General features: G+C 45.3%; 1 protein-coding gene across 1 annotated transcript in view; it reads left to right on the top strand.

Moving 5' to 3' along the window:
- Slc24a3 (solute carrier family 24 member 3) overlaps positions 1 to 17,023 on the top strand; it is a 438,881-nt gene that overhangs the window by 57,962 nt on the left and 363,896 nt on the right. The window contains exon 2 of the mRNA XM_003476377.5: positions 2,826 to 2,954. Within this exon, the coding sequence (XP_003476425.5) occupies positions 2,826 to 2,954 (129 nt within the window). The remainder of the gene's footprint in view (positions 1 to 2,825; positions 2,955 to 17,023) is intronic.

The raw sequence follows: 17,023 nt of genomic DNA, 5'->3' as shown, positions 1-17,023 counted from the left end.
TTGTTGAGATAAAAGTCTTTAGTTTTGGGAATCCAGAGGTGCTGTCTTAATAATTCCCGAAGATATCAAATCATTATGTAAAAAATATCCTCTAATTTTCTGCTGCAATAGCTGGCTTTACTTTTACATGTCTTAATTGGTATCAGCTTTTCTCTTAGAATTACAGAACTATGGAAACTTGGCATAAAGAGGAACTTTGAAAGTCACTGGAATGGATACTCTTGCTTTGCAAATCTTTGGAGTCTTCCAGAACCTTGGGATCCATGGAGAACATTTCTCTGGCCCTGATTATGAGAGCAGCAGAATGCCCAGTCTGCCAACCAGAGCCTCCTTCTCTCTGTAGATGCCATGTGGGCTGACAGATGCCATGGTGCCCTGCCCATCATCCCCTGTACTGACCTCCTCAGTCTGTACTGGCACCAGCCAACTTCCAGAAACTGCATCTCATTTTCCAATGCTTCTTCTGGGCACCAGGGCTCATTTACATGCCCCTGTGGTGGGGTGGAAATGCTATAGAACTGACATTCTCCATGTATGGCTTTCAACCCAGGTGTAGGTGGATAAATGTTCCTTCACCCCCTGAATGTCAGACATGCATGTCTACACTGCTCCTGGAGCTTTCTTTCCAGAGAGGTCCAGAGCTCATCATTCCTTTTGGCAGCTGGCCTGAATGAGCAAAAGTGCTCGTTCTCTCTTCTGCTACCCTGTTCCCATTCAGGTTCTTCTAGAATCACCTCCCATATATCCCAGCAGTGCCCATGTCTTTTTCTAGGGGTGCTTCTGTGGGGAAACCCACCGGAGACAGAGGAAATGCCTTTCCCCACACTTTGAGATAACTCGTGGTAATGTGGTATTATGTTCACATTTGGGACTGCTCTTTGGAGTTTAAGGCCACTGGCATTGTTTCTCCATGAGTTCTTGACATTTATATTTACTTTTCATCATTCTTAATCATGAGAACTATTCAGGTTAACCAGACTATACCCATGTCTTGTTTTAACTTTGCTATTGCTGTGACAATTTTGGCTAAGCTGATACATGTGGCTATGGTGTGGGTTTTTGTGTTTCAAGAGACTAAAATTATTGCTGACTGTAGTCTGTAGTATTCTTAAAAAAAAACAAAACAGCAGGCGGTCTCTCCTGGTTAGTATGTCTAAACTATAATTAAATATCTTGATAATTTTACACCAGGGAACAGGGCTACACTTGGTTATGAAAGACCACAGTGCATGAACTACTGCTATTATGTGTGCCCTTTTGGCTTAAGTGAGAAGCTCACAAGCTTCCAGAAACTTCTACAAGTCTCACTTTATCCATCTGTGAAATGGAAATGGTGATTTCAGCTTGTGAATGGGATGTTCCGCTTTGAGCCACTAGTGATTAGTGTTGGAGAGACAGTATTTGCGCATCTCTTTCTTTCCCAAGTAGGGCCATGAGGATCAGATTCAGTAATGAGGAAGCAACTGTCATCCTCCTAGGAATGGAGCGAGGGTACGGTGCTCTCTGGCTCCAGAACAGCATGTCGGTATGGCAGGGGTATGTGCTGGCCTTGGGTGATGTTCACTTGTGCTGCAGATTGGCCTTGTTGGGTATTTAGATCGATTTTGTGACAACATGCTAGACATTCAGAAGGTCATGTGGTCTCGTGTCACTTCTTTATTTGGTGCCAAATTCAACAAGGAGCCCCGTTTGCTGCTGCTGACTTCGTCTCCTAGCGACCCCTGCTGTCCAGCTCCAGGCGTCATTTCCCTGCCTTTGTATTTCTGGATTTGTCCATGGAGGTCAAGACTCTTGGCTACAGTTTCTTCCTTTTTTTTGCTTCTCTTGCCTCATTCTGCATAGCGTTGTTGATTCCCTTCCTTCATGATCCTTTTACTCTGGTCACTCTCTAGCGAAACACTAAATTCTCCATGATTTCATCTTCACTTCTCACTGGTCACCCTCTCAATACTTGTTTGCTTATTCCATCCTGGTGCTCCCTGTAGTGCTCTATTCTGAGGCATCTTTACCAGTAGGCAGAGCACTTCACTCTGGGTGTTTTGCCAATACTTCCAACTCAGTGGGTCCTGTGCAGAGTAGACTGGATGTACCTCTGGATCTCTGGTGCCTCCGTCCCCACACCCTTCTCAGCACTCATCCTCTAACATGCATTCCGTGGTCAATTTTTTCTTTCCCTTGGGTTTTGGAAACTTAGACAATGGCTCTCCTGGCCTCCGTTCTGGGGATGGTGAAAGGTGTCTTAGCTTAATGACGCCCAGGAAGCAGACCATGGATTCAGTGGCAGAGGCTGATTTGGGAGGTGATTGAAGGATGTGCTGGTGGGGGTAGGTGTGTGGGGTAGGTCGACTGTACCTAGCTCATGGGATAGAGACAATTGTGCCTGTCTCTTTCCAACTCTATTCTCAGTGATGTCATGTTGGTACCTTAAACTTGCACCCCATGGGATAGTTGATTTCATGAAAATGGCAATAGCTAAAAATCTGGAGTGTTTCCTTACACAAAGAATTGATGGGTAAGCATTTGTCAGCATGTCATTGTGTTCAGGAAGTTGAGACCAAGATGAGACATATACCAATCAAGTGTGCTTTATCCAGATAGTGGCACTATAGACAGTGTGAGTGTCAGCTCACTGGAGAGGACTCTGAAATACGCAGCTTACTATCATCCTACTGAGGTCCTCACTGAATCCCAAGAGGGGCCAGCAGTAGAGGAAGCCCTTAGTGGTTAGAGGCAAGAAGGCTTGGAGGGCTCTGAGTGAACAGCGGTGTGGGTGAAGACCAGACTCTGCTGTGAGTGATGTGTCATTTTTGTCTTTTTCTCCCCAGAGCTTGACCTCATGGACCTCATAGGAGAAGACAGAAAGTGGATGGTGGGGAGGAAGCTAATGCAGATCAATGACACACTGGCCTCTGAAGATGTGGGCCTCCGGATCAGCAAGAACTGCACAGAGCCAGGTAAGACCGGTGCCTGCATGCTGGGCCATGGCTGCTGTTTTCTTTTCTGGTTATGGTCAAGGAAAGGGTGGATGCTCTGTCTTCTCTTTGGGTTCAAGTCCAAAGAAACCCTAAGGACATTTAGTGTAAGAGTGTAAGAAACTCCAGGGTGATAGCCCACTCATCCAGCTGTTTTTCCACTTCTGTGTTTTTTCCCCCAGTGGAGTGGAGGAGAAGGTGAGTTGCAGCTGGAATTAGTCTGATTCAGCATTAATACCAAATGTGGAGCTGGTGCCAACCAGAACAAAAGTGCCTCCGGGGCGGGACGGGTGAGGATTCCTGTGGCCTTCTTTGCTTTTCTTCCTGGGCTTCTCTCTGGCTGGTTTTTAATAAGGGGCCTCATTTCTGTCACAGTGAAGACAGAGTTTGGTGCACATCTTCAACTATGATGTTGATCTTGGAAGAGTGAATAGCATTTCTGAGTATTTGTTTTTATAGCTGATGTGTATTGTGCCTGTCTTTTGAAAGATATATGGAGCATTTTACCTCTAATGATATTGAACTGAAAATAAAAATAAATTCAAAGGGGATCAAAGGGAACTAGGAATCACTCGGACCCAGCCCCTTGGTGCTTAGAGAAATGACACTTCTGAGATGAAGTCGCTTATGGTTTAGACCAAGCTTGTTGTAGAAAGGACCAGCCAGTAAATATATTAGGCTTTGCAGGTTATATAATAGTAGTTTTCCAAAGAGTTTCTTTTACAATTAAAAAAAATTGCAACCATTCTTAACTTACAAGCTGCACTGAAAGCAGCCATGGGACAGATTGGGTTTAACTGTACTTTACCACCCTGACTTGGACCCAGAGCTCTCTGGGGCCTTCCTTATCACCCCCATGTGTACTTGGACCCCATATATGCCCCATCGAAGAGCTCCCCCAAGAGCTTGAGAACATATTGACCTCATATCCAAAGACCTGTCTCATTTTTGGTGTCATCACGAATGGATCTAAACAGACTTCCTTGTGTCCCCAAAGGCCATAGAACTTTGAGTACAGAAGGTGTGCAGGACATTGGATGTCTACTCTCTTTTTGGAAGGTGGGGTAGAATTGCTCTTTCCCCCCATACTGAGATTCTTAACAGTTACCTTGAGCAAAGATGGAAGGAGTCCAAAGTTGTTCCCACCTTCAAACCCTGTGTAATCCGTATTTCTCAAGTTGGAAAATTCAGATGTTATTGTGGCTGTTATTAAATGCACAAGAGATATTCCTGAAAGTGAAGCACAGGGCAGCTACATCAGCTAATAATGAAAATGGCACGAAGGTCCAAGAGATCCAGCTGAGGGGGTAGAGCCACGTACATTCTAGGAAACAGATTTTCCAAGAACTGGTCTGAAAGGTCAGACAGGATCAGTGCAGAATCAGCTGGTTGATCTGGTCTTGTAGTCAGACATTTTCAACATCTCTGTTCACCTAAAAGATGTGATATCAAAAGTCAAGAAACAGCCCTAGTGAGCCCAGAGGCCACCCTTGGTAGGGAAAAAGTGGAGTCAGACATGATACAGTGACCCACTTCCTGTGCTGGATCTGGCTGCAGGCCGGGCTTCTGGGTATTTAACATGCTGGGATTGTTTGGAAGAAGGTGAGTGATCTCTCTGTGAGTGACGTTGCTCACTGTTTTAGAAGGTACTGTTCTTAGAATGACAGGTGTAGAATCTTCAAGTGCATTGACAGCTTCATAACACAGTCCAAGAGTGGAAATGACTGAGCTTTATAAGTTGCAAAAAAATGTCCAGGTTGACAAAAAGCCTGTATCTTCTAGGGTTGGCAGATAGGACACAGGGGAGAGAGGAGGATGAAGGCTTCAGGAAGGAAGCAGGAAGCAGTAAATGAAAGCTTACTCCCTCAGAAGAAAGCAGGTCCGAAAAGGAGCCATGCTCCTTATGGTTCCACGGTAGATGTTCTTAGTTTCCTCATCTGTAGACTGAAGGGGCTGGACTTTGTTGCTGGGGTCCTTGATTCTGAAGCAAATTTGGGAGGGAAGATGAACATGCTTGAAATGGGAAAAGTCCTGTTCAGTCCTGACATACCAGAGCCACATCATTTGAGAAGCCTGCTCAGACTACCTGTACCGTGGTAATAATTTCCTTTTCTGAATGCTTGTTATAAAGATCTTATAACTGCATTGTGCAATGTGGACATTCAGTGGTGACTGGAACTCAGGTGAATTCAAATAAAATAAAATAAAATTTCCTGTTCTCAGTTGTACTAGCCACATGTCCAGTACCCTGTAGCTACATGTTGCTACTATGCTGGATCTCACAGGTCATAGAACATTTCTGTCAGCACAGACTGCTGTATCAGACAGCCTGGTCTGGAACATCCAGCTCATTGAAAACATCTCGAGAGTGTAGAGTGGACAGTCTCCTGGGTTCGAATTCCACCTCAGAAGCCTGAGGGCTCTGAACAACATAATAAGGTGCTCTGAGCCTGTCTGCTTCTCTGAGAACTTGTGATAATCATTCTGACCTTTTATAACCACTGTGTGAAGTGGTAATAAAGTTGTAAAGTATGTCCAACACAGTGCCCCACGCTTGATAGCTCTACAGTAGGAGATGACTCATGAACTTCCCACTGTCTGCTGAATATGGGGGGCATTCATGTACCTACTATGGGAGAGCCACACTGCAAGATTCCAAACGCCACATTTTCCAGCTGCTCTCTACTAGAACAGGCAGAATCAGCCAGTCTGCTTCTGTCCAGAGTACCTGCAGATGGCCCAGGTGCAGCATCAGGTGGACGGTGAGCTTGAATCCCATCTTCCCATAGAGAAGAATTTGGACAGCCTCATGCAGGACCAGCCCCTGTTAGTCATCAGTATCTAACAGTGATGTAGTCCAAAAGTATCACAAATAACATGACCCTGTAATTGGCTGCCCTTCCTAGAATGCTGCCACAGATGTGCTTCTCAGTTTTGACTGAACTGATGTTCTACCAAAAATTGTTGAAAGCCAAGGCACTTGTAAAGTTCTGACATACTATTACAAGTCTATATTTACATAGACCCCTATCCCTGGGGGATGTGGGGATGTGTCAAGACCCCATGGGTGTCTGACCCCACAGATAATGCTAAATCCTGTAGATACTGCTCAGTCTCCCCATCCCTGAAGTCCAAGAGCCAGATGGACATGTTTTTACTGCAGCTGCTGCTTTGAGAATATGTTGCTTTATACATTTTGGATTTAAAAAGATACAGATATATGTGTGATAAAGTTTAATTTATTAATTTCTATACCCAAATTGGGTATAGGAAGAGATTAACAACTATAACCAATAGAGTAGTTAATATAGAGTAGTTAAAACAACATACTGTAACGAAAGCTTGGTACAACTTAGGAATTGTTCATTTCCAGAAATTTCCATGTAGCATTTGTAGACCATGGTTGGCCACAGGTGACAGGTTGGCCACAGGTAACCAGGGGTAACTGAAACCAAGGTTGACAAAACAGTGAATGAGGGTACCTCTAACTGTCGGGTGAGAGAACTGAGCCTCAGTGAGCCAGCAGCACCTCCTTTCACATCAGCCAGCTCCCATCAGACGCTCCAGTGGATTTGCACTGGTTGAATACGATGGCGTTTCCTCTCAGGAGTCTCCATCAGGGCAGGGAGGGAGTCCTGTGGGTGTTGGATCCTCTCGCTTCTTGTTTGCAGTGATGTCGGCAGCTGGTGGGTCTGGGTCCCTTTGTGCTGGGAGAGGGGTTGTTAGCACAGGAACCTGAGCACTTAGTGTGCAGAGTGTGCCATGGCTGTGTGGGCTGGAGTGTCAAGGCCACAAGCAAGGGTTCATGCTACTTGGTGTGTCACAGGCTTCTCCGACTGCATTCTTAGCATCCCTGGCTTTAGATGCCATGAGAGGAAGGTTGTAGATTTGGTCACTGGAGATGGAATTGCCTGTTCTTGTTGTACTTCCTGTTGGGGTTTGGAGCTGGTTTGCTTGTCAGATGTTCATTTTCTTTGGCTGCTTTATTCCTTCTCTTGCACAAGTATAGTACTTCTAAGAACTTCCAAGATGAGTTTGACACATACTTCCACACCAACGTGCCTGTCACTTCCTTCTGTAACTGCTTGCATTTTGAGATTCCATGCCATACCTCAAGCCTTCTTCTTCTCAGTCTCCCCATTCCTGATGTCCAAGAGCCCAGAGCACCCAGTGTACGAGCCAGTGTTGCCTGGGTTGGAGGACGTAAAATGGCAGCACTGGCTGTGACTGCTGTCACTATACTGGGATGGACACGTTTTTATTACAGCTGCTGCTTTGAGAATATATTGCTGTATACATTTAGATTTAAAAAAAAAAGCTGGCATTCTTCCTGTGCCCCTCAAAGACCTTGTTAGTGGGACTTTGTGATTTTTTTTTTATCTCCAGAACTGCGTGAAAAAGACTGACCTCCAGGCTCCAATTTTTTCTGCAGTCATTCCAGCTCTCTGTGAATTTTTAAGTTTGTTTTCTTAGCCTGACACTGCCGATTTCATCTGAAGCCTGGAAACATATTGTCTTTTTGGCAAATAACACTTGAAGTTGTTTACTCAGATGACCTATTAAGAGAAATTTAGCTTTGAATACATTTGATCCACAGAAAATTAAGTTAGCTAAATGTAATATTGAGGGTGGTGGGCAACTGCCGCAGAAATGAATGCTTTGAGATGTTTCTATGTAATGCTCTGCACGATTTTATTTAAACACTGCACAGTATGTCTCCAGGAAGATCTATCACTTTTTGGTTTTCAGTTCTTTGAGATTTTAAGGAGATGAGCTTTTCCAGAGTGCCTCTTTTGAATAAACTTTGGAAAAAGGAAGCTATTTAAAATTATGGCCTTTGATTTTGCTACGAGGTTACTGTGAGACCCTGCAGATAAAGGCTCACTCTCTCTGGCTGCCTGGCTGAGCTGGGTCAAAGTCTCTGAAGGAAGGAAGACTCCAGAGGCTGTGTTGCAGGACCAGGGTGCGACCAGCAGGGTGGTGGGCCTCGAGGAACATGGCAAGAGTGTCCATAGCTCAGGGGATCACAAGAGTGGCCAGACAGACTCAGGGGTGAAATGTGACTCACACAGACAAAGGAAGCAAACATCCCTAAGAGAAAAATAGCATGAAGGTAGACTGAAGTGGCAAGGATGACCTTAAACAAGAAGCTAGGTGTATAGGTGAGCAAGTGGAGAAATCCTTTTAAGATGCTGGCATGAACAAGGTGACATTAGGCTTAGCTGGTTTGAACAAGGCTGGGTATGACCAAAGTACAAAGTATGAAAAGCACAGTTTTCTCATCTTTTATATGAAAAACTCAAGGCCCAGAGGAGACCTGCCCCACCTGTCCAAGAACCTGGGATTTACCAGAAGCAAAATAGAGCCACCCGACTTCTACATGGTAGACAGATATATATATATATATGCGAATAATTGGAGAGGGGCCAGGCGTTTAGCTCAGTGGTACAAGTGCCTGCTTGGCAAGTGCAAGGTTGTGAGTTTGATCCCCAGTACAAAAACAAAACAAAACAAAACAACCCCAAATAATTGGAGGGAAAACCTGATGTTCATACCATCTAGAGTAGCACTATCCAAGATAAATAATGTGGACTACAAATGTAATTTTAGATTTTCTAGCTATTACATTGCAAGGGCAAAAAGGAACAAGTGACATTAACATTAATAATCTTTTTTACCAAATATATCTAAAATATTAGGAATAACAAATTTCAGTCATCTTGGTGCAGCTCTTTCTGGGTTAGAATCTAGGTTTAAAGTCTTAAAATCCACACTTTATTTTACTAGCTCACCAAACTTTCACTAACTTCTCTCTGCAGTTGTAATTTTCTTAATGACTCAAATAATCGCTGTTGACATTCTTAAGTGGAACAAATTAGAAACTAATGTGATCTACTTTTTAATTTGTATCAAAGTTTTTACTGAATGAGTTAGATAGGGTAATAGGAGCTGCTGCCGCCAATTTGGTGGTTTCACTTGAGACAAGTTGCTTTCCTTCTCATGGAGGATTCTGGTCTGCGGTTGGCCCTGTTGCAGGAAGTGGTCCATAGATTCCAGATCTGTTCATCTCTGGGTTTTCCCATCCTCAAATGTGGCTTCCAAGGCACTGTGTTTCTTTGCATTGAGAAGAAAGACTGTGCATAACTGGGTTTTATAGGCTACAAGCCCGCTTCTGCTTTTGTCTCACTGGTCAGAGTCCAGTCACATGACTTCTAATTGCAAGGGATGCTGGGAAACATGCATCAGCACAGTGTTATAAAGGAAAAAAAATTTTAAATATAGGTTTGGTGAATAGCTGGGTACTTTCTGCTAGATTAGCCTCCCCAAACTTGCTTTTTAAAAAAACAATTACTTGTTTTATGCTTAGCTTATTACAAAGGCAATGTATTCTCATTATATAAAAATCATAATCAAAACTTATGTCTTCTAATCCTGGCTTTAACATTTGACTTGAACATCACAGTTCTTACCTGGTCAAGGTGACATAATTTGAGTTGGAATGGCCATCAGGGTGGTAGAAATTGTCCCAATGTATCCATTGACAAAGGGCATCTTTTCTTTGGAAACCCAAGAACCTTAGAGCAGATACTGAATGTTTCTGTATAAATGGAGTCACTGGCAATTGTGTTGAAAGACTTTTGAGTTCTGGAATAAATCCTAAATCTCAGTTCTATCACATTCAATATATATAATATCAGGAGAATTTCCTGAATTCCTTGACCCCCCCCCCACTTCCACCTTCTGGAAAATGCAGATTCAGATGCCTCCTCATAGGGTTATCTTCAAATGAAGCAGGCTTTGTAAAGTAGCCGGTTCTTCAGTCATTGTGTGTGCTTAATTGTAGCTGGTTTCTTGCCACTACCAGAAATGCAATAGATAGCTGGCAGGTGGGTGCATTTCAGGAGCATTACCTCTCTCCAGGAGCGCTGGTATGGGTAGTATTATCAAGATGATTTTAGGGAGAACTAAGTTATTTTTAGTAGTTCAGCAACAATGCAATGTTCTTACTCTGAGATGAGCAAAGAAGACAGAGATATTAAGGAGGAGGACTCTGACTAATGACGTTTTCTGGCTGAAGAGGTCACCAGGTAGGCAGACAGGATGAAATAGCGGGTAGAGGATTTTCTTCATCCTACTAATGAAGAATGGAAAAGTCTGAGGCACAAGGAGGAAAGGGCCAACACTGTTCGTTTCTAGCTTTGACATGCCTTCAGGACTTTTTAGTTGAGGCATTTAATTTTTTTTTTTAAAAAACCTGTATTCTTTAAACAGAGCAGCTAGCCTAATCTGATATGTGATGCCTGGAATTTTCTTGAAACACAGGTAAAGGGTAATAAATTCTGCTTTGCTAAGCAGAGCTTATGTGGGTCTAGGGATTTAGCTCAGCGGCATAAGCACGTGCCTTGCAAGTGTGTGGTCATGAGTTCAATCCCTGGTACTGATAAAAAAGAAAAAGACAAAAAAAAATATGGAAAAAGTACTTTAAACTTTTTTCAAGATGTTCCAGTTTCATGTTCATTAGCTTATTGGAACAGGTTGGCTGTTAGAACTAATACTTCCAGGCTAGACCTCACTGTATTTCAGTGCCCAATTGATAGGTAATTTAGACTGAGATCAACATGAGTTAAAGAGTTGAAAATCCACAATCACAAATGTGAAAAGAAGCCTAGGGCTTAATGCATTTAGTGACTTCCAAATCCTTTCCTTCCAGCCAGGCTCAGCAAGCAAGAGCTCTTGAACTGGGTTATTTTTGTAAGGTCTTACTAGAACACCACCATGCACATCCACTGTGGGGTGGTCAATGGCTTCTCTTGTCCAGAGGCAGAGGTGAGTAGTTCCAGCACAGACCACAGGGTTTGCCAAGCTTGCAATACCCTGTGTGGCATTTCCTGGAAGTATTTCATGTGGTCCCTTGTTCTGGACTCTGTGCCCAGGACCTCACAGGACTGGATGGGACACCAGGGCAGGAATTATAACCCCAGGTTCCTCTGTGCTGTCCTAGATCCCCTTTTCAGGGAGTGCTGGTGCTGTGCTGAGTATTTCTGGTTTCACCCTGGGCTCAAGGCTGTGATGCAGCCTCCTTGCTGCCTGAACTCCACACACAGCTGAAAACATTTCTCTGCCTGCATTTTGGGAACTGTTTCAGATTTCTAACCCCCTAAATGTTTGGCACCAAGGTTGTGGGTCACCTCTGTTGCAGATTATTGGGGTGTCCAGTACTCAAGGCTCCTAGATTTGCCTCTTGCATGGGTCAGGGAGTAGAGCTGCACTGTAGGGCTGGCTGCTGTTGTACCAGCCCATGCCACAGGGAGATGGTCTCCTTACTGCTTCCCACCTCACCTCCAGGCCATAGTCTCTGTGGGTATGGAATGGGGTGGTAGGGGTCCCCCAGCATGGAGCCATCCCAGGGCAGCCACTTCCTGGCCTCAGGGCTCTTAGTTGGACCCACAGTGCCTGTGACCATGGCCATGGAGCAAATGGTCTCCATGGCTAGCACTAGAGCAAGGACAAGGATACTGTGTCCTTTTTTACTCCAGGGTTAAGCTGCCTTCCCTCACCTTTCTAGGGGTGTGTAGCCAGTCTTTAAGTCATGTCTGCAAGTCTGGGCCTCCAAGACCTAAGTGATCTCAAGGACCTCAGGGCCAGCAGCTACAGTCCCTGGTTTTATCAGCAGTGCCCATTCCTTCACCATGGAGAGACCCTGACATCTAGGAATTTGCATGTTCTCCAGGGACTTGTCAGGTGTGAGGCCCCCCAGGCTTACCTCGGGGGACTGTACTTGAGCAGGGTCTAAACCTAGGCTCTGCCCCAGGTCAGGAGAACTTATCTCTGGGAGTAGGAGCCAGCCCTCCAAGCTTTCCAAGCCTCCTGGTGCTCTGGCCTGAGTATCCCTACAGATACTGTGTTGAAATCCTCATCCTCAAGGTGAAAGTATCAGGAAACAGGAGGTGAGTAGGTCCTGAGTGTGGTGAATGGCAGGGACTATTTTCCTTATAAAAGAGGCCTGAGAACGCATTTCCACCCCTTCCTCCACGTGAAGACTCAGGAACAAGGCGCCACCTGTGAACTCTGGTCCTGGCCCTTAGGGACATGAGCTCTCCCAGTGCCTTGATCTCGGACATCCACCTGCAGTGTGTGAGAGGCGCATGTGTGCTGCTGAGAAGCCACCCAGTCTAGGGTGCTGAGTTACCACAGTCCCCATGGTCTAAGCTGCCAGAAGAAATGGAATATCCAGGGCTGGGAGCCACAGGCTGTGACTCATCTGTGCCCCACGTCGTCCCATGTGCTGCCGTGAGCCCTTCTCCCAGCCCTCTGCATGCAAGTACACACACACACACACACACACACACACACACACACACACACACACGCACCCGTAAGACACAAAGCCTATCTTGCCACAGGCCTGACATAGGTCCAGGTTACCCATGAGTAGAGTGAGTAGTTACTCATTATTTTGCTCCATCCTGGGTGCCATGGGTTGTGTTTCTAAGCTGTCTTAGGACATCAGGGTGGAGGTCACCTGGCTGTGTTTCTAAATCTCTGTGTGTTATAATTGGGAAGTAATGTTCCTGCCTCTTTGGGTCTCAAGATTTTGCCTCTGACTCAGTTTGCTCAGTGTCCTCCTCCCCAACCTACTCAGAAGCTTGACTGGTTGCATTTGGGGCTGAGGTATCCCCTGAGACTCATGGAAGGGCCTCAGGGTGCCACTCTGTCCTGGAGCATGATGCTTTCCAGCCCGGGTGGACTCTGGTGCTATCAGGGAGGATGGGGCCCAACAGGGTCCAGCTCTTTCCTTTCACCAAAGGATCCTTCAGCTTCTCCAGGTCTGGCAGAACAGTGGGGGCTGTAGGGAGGGTGGGGCTTCAGGGAGGGTGGGGCTGAGACACTACCAAGTGACCCTGTGGTTGGTTGTGGGCTTCCTCAGGGTCAATGGGATGTTGGCCACCCCTCCAGTTTGTGTACTTGGGGCCAGCCCTGGCGAGGCCCAAGACAGGGCCCATCCCTCAGAGGGCACATTTCTGTAAGAACACATCAGGTTATCTTGTAGGTGCTTTTGAATAATCCTGAATGATCTGTCTGTTGGCCTGAAATGTCTGTAATAGAAAAATAAAATCTCTAAATTAAAGATTAGACACCTTTTTAGGAAGCCAATTCAGAACAAAACAAATTTGGACTGAGCCAGTGTCTTATCCATCCCTGTCAAGGCTTTTGTTCTGGAAGTTCAGTCTGGGCTCCCTGGCCCACACCACTCAGGTCAGTGACACTGGGATGAGAAAGCAAGTGACAGGTAAGTGACCCGGGGTGGACTGGACCACTCTGGGGAGCCCAGGCCTGGGGTGCAGAGAGCACGCTGGCTTCATTAGAGCTTCCAGAGCTCAATGTTGCTCAAAGTGCCCACGGCCTGGAGATTGGGAGGGAAGTGACAGTGTGGGTGCCTGGTGTATAATGGTAACCTCGTGTATAGGCTCTGGCACCAGACATTCAACCCAGAGAGCCTTGCCTTCCCCCTCAGTACAGAGGGGAGATGGGGTCAGGGCTGCATGTGTGAGGAGCTGGGCCCTTGGCAAAGGCCCCACCTTGAGTGGGCTTGGGAGGTTGTATCGTTATTTACACTGTTGATTCCACTGTCTGATTTCTGGGCCTAGGATTTCTATGATGGAAGGATGGTAAGATGCATCTGACAGGTGCTAATATCATTGTCAGAGCTTCTGTGCTTGTCATAAGAACAGCCTTTCAGTACCAAAATAACTCACTCAGTGCATCTTTTATTGGAGGATGGAAATTCCTCTTATGCTGAAATCTCATTGATTTGTCCTGAGCAAATTCATAGAAAATCACTGAAGAAGAGCAGTTGGAGTTTTAGACCAGGTGTTCAGAGTTGCGTGTGCAGAATGAATGCCATGGATGAAGAAGAGGAATTGAAGGACCATGAACGAGCAGGTGGAAAAGAAGCAGGGCTTGTCCCCTGTTGACTGTCCTGCCTCGTCTTGATCTGTTCTGGTGACTGTCATACAGTACCACAGCCTGGGTGGCTTCTGTCCAGCAGAAATGTGTCTGTCACTCGTATTCTGGAGTGTGGAAGCCCAAGCACAAGGCAAGAGCAGATTGTGTCTGCTTAGGACTCTCTTCTTTGTTGACAGAAGGCACCTTCGCTCCTCCGGCTCTGCAGGGGGACACTGCAGACAGTGAGGCAGCTGACCGGGTTCCTTTCAGCCCAGCTCTACCTGCTGCTGCCGTGGGGGTCAGGATAACGACATGTGAGTTTAGGGGAACCTTCTACCATGGTGGCTGTTGAGGCATGAGTCCACCCTTTGGGTGTCAATTTAGTCAAATCATTCAAAGAGAGATGATCTGTGTTCCATGGGCATGGAAGCCCTTGTCTTTTCATGGGTCTCCACTTCCTCCTGTGTCTCAGCCACACATCCTGGGTTAACATATTGATTAATTTGTTTCATACTGAGTTTAAAGGAAGAGAGATAGTAATACGGATGTATGCCTTCACTCTCTTGGCCCTCTCTTGGTTCTTACCTCTCTTTACTATTGACCCTGCTTCCACATGGGATATCAGCTTCTCTGGGGAATCCTTTTGTGATCCAGGCTCAGAAAAGCATTTTCCTGTAAGGTGCCCAGACCAACCAAACAGCCCAGTGCTTCCTGGCTTCATGCAGTGGTTTCTAGGGGAGTCAGAATCCCTCAGTCCCACCATTATAAATCTGGAGTCATTATTCTATCTGTGCTACAATTTCATGTACTGTTTATTGCAAGTTTGCATCTTTTCTCTCCCAATTCAAGAAGATCCTTTTTCCTCTCACTAGCATTTTATCATGAATATTTTAAAACAAAGAAGAAAATAGAATTGTACTATGAATACCTGTAAACCAGCACCAAGGATGTATAATTTTCATTTCGTTATGTCTGCTTTATCATGTGTTTGTCTGTGTATCCAACCACTAGTTCATCCTATTTTAGTGCACTTCAAACCAATTTTTAGAAAGAAGTATGCACTGTTTCATGTATGTTAGTATGCATATCTGTGTTTATTTTTCCTTCTTTTGGGTTACATTTATGTACAATGAAGGTGAGCATGACTTGAGAGTACCGTCAGTGAGCTCTGACATAAGATTAGTCCTGTGAATCCCAGCTTCTTTCATCCTAAGAAATTCTCTCATTTGCTTCCTCAGAAAACTTCCATCTGACTAACCCAAGACAATCACCTGATTTCTGTATCACAGATTATATTTGTTCTAGAACATTCTGTGCACGAGTCATACGCTCTGTCCTGTTTGACGTATGGCTTCCTCCAGCTCCATTTTCAAGATACATCCATGTTTTTATGCATAGATGTATTCTTGACTACTTGTGTGTCATGTAAATGCACATCCATACATGTAGATAACACATACACATTTACCTTCTAGGTAAATTTATCTTCCAGGTAAATGTTAGTGTGTTCATTGTGATTCTTAAGGAAATATCTGACAGATTTTGCAGGTTTCTTAGGTACTTATTGTAGAGTTTCTTTCAGAGACTTTTGTGAAGTGTATAAACTTAAAGCTTTCTTCATTCCCCTAAACCTGCTCATCACTCCCCAACCTCTCTCCAAAACAGAAGCATGATGTGGACTCAGAAACCTCAGAAATCCTGTGGTGGTGGAAGGGAAGGGCTGGTGGCAGGAAGACTTTTCCCTCCTGAGCTTGTAGGCCTGTGGCCACCCCGCCCTCTGCAGGTGTGATCAGCTCTGGCTCATTCAGCCCGTGTGGTGGGAGGCAGGAGTAGAGGAGTAAAGGAGGTGGCCAGCCATCCTCTTCTGCTGTGGCAGCTGCTTCCAGGGTCTGCAGGCCTCTGTGGCCTCGTCTGTGGCTGAGCAGACTCCTCATTACAGTCAGCACCAGAAAGAAAACCAGGCTTTCATCAAGCTCCTCTGCTGGGGAATGGATGCCTGGTTAGGCGAGCAAACCAGGCCACCTGCGCCGAAGTGGGATTTGTATATGTTAGGGTCTTTGGAAAAAGTAAGAACCTCGTTTCCCAGCAAATTCTGTCCCAGAAGAACCCTTTGATGGCATAGGTCCTTTTCACTCTTCACTTCCCACAGATGATGACAAGTAGGTCACTGGAGATGCATAAATGACCTGTGCAGCAATGACGCATGCTTGCTGATAGTAAATACACTGTGGTACCCATCTGCTACTTCGACTTAGTTTTGGTTTCCCTAGGAGCAGGTGCTCAGACAAGGATTTAGATGAGTTTGGTGTGCTTAGCTGAGTTTAGGTGAGTTTTGTGTGATCGCAGGAAACACCAGAAGGGAAGAGTGAGGCAGTGAAACCAGGAAGGAAAGACAGGGTATCCAACACAGATGCATCCTTAGCTGGGTACAACTGTGGGTGGCTGCCAGGGACTCCCTGGATATAGTGGAGGACACACACTTCAAAAGTCTTCCCACCACAGTGCCTGGGATCTGGGATATTTATAAGGTATAATTGAAATACAAAGTGCATGTTAATTTTTTTAAAAGACATTGCTATTACCCTCCTGCAAAATCCTCCCCCTGCTTTGAACACATTTCGTGCCACTTTCTGGAGCAGTTCTGGCGTCGTCTTTCATGAGCGTCTTCACTTGTGCTATTGTGTTTGCCTCATCATCTCAAATCTATACAAAACACTGGGCTTTGGGGGCTATTTTAACTGTAGGGAGGACCCAGATGCCACATAGTGCCAGATCTACTGAATGTGAGTGAGGACACACAGTCATGTTCTTAGGAGCCTGACTTCCTGTTGAATGTCACTGAACTGCAGCATTCACTGTATGTCACTGGTACGTTATCATCACTGGAAAGACACTCAGGAAAATTGCCTTCTGGAACTGCTTCAGAAAGTGACAAGAGGGATGGGATGAGTGTGTCTGAAGAAGGGGAATTCTGAGGGGGCTCATGACAATGTGTCTTTTCTAGTAATATATTTTGAAAGTTTAAACCTCTACTCTATGTTTCGATCACACTTTATATACCACAGCTTCCCACTGTCATTAGTCTGGGGCTGCACTGGGACGTG

The sequence above is a fragment of the Cavia porcellus genome, unplaced genomic scaffold (genome assembly GCF_034190915.1).
Source record: "Cavia porcellus strain 051 isolate PalLab524CR breed Dunkin Hartley unplaced genomic scaffold, mCavPor4.1 scaffold_5, whole genome shotgun sequence".
In the NCBI taxonomy this organism is placed as follows: Eukaryota; Metazoa; Chordata; class Mammalia; order Rodentia; family Caviidae; genus Cavia; species Cavia porcellus.
Note: the sequence above shows the minus strand (reverse complement) of the source record. Positions and strands in the feature narration are given on the sequence as shown.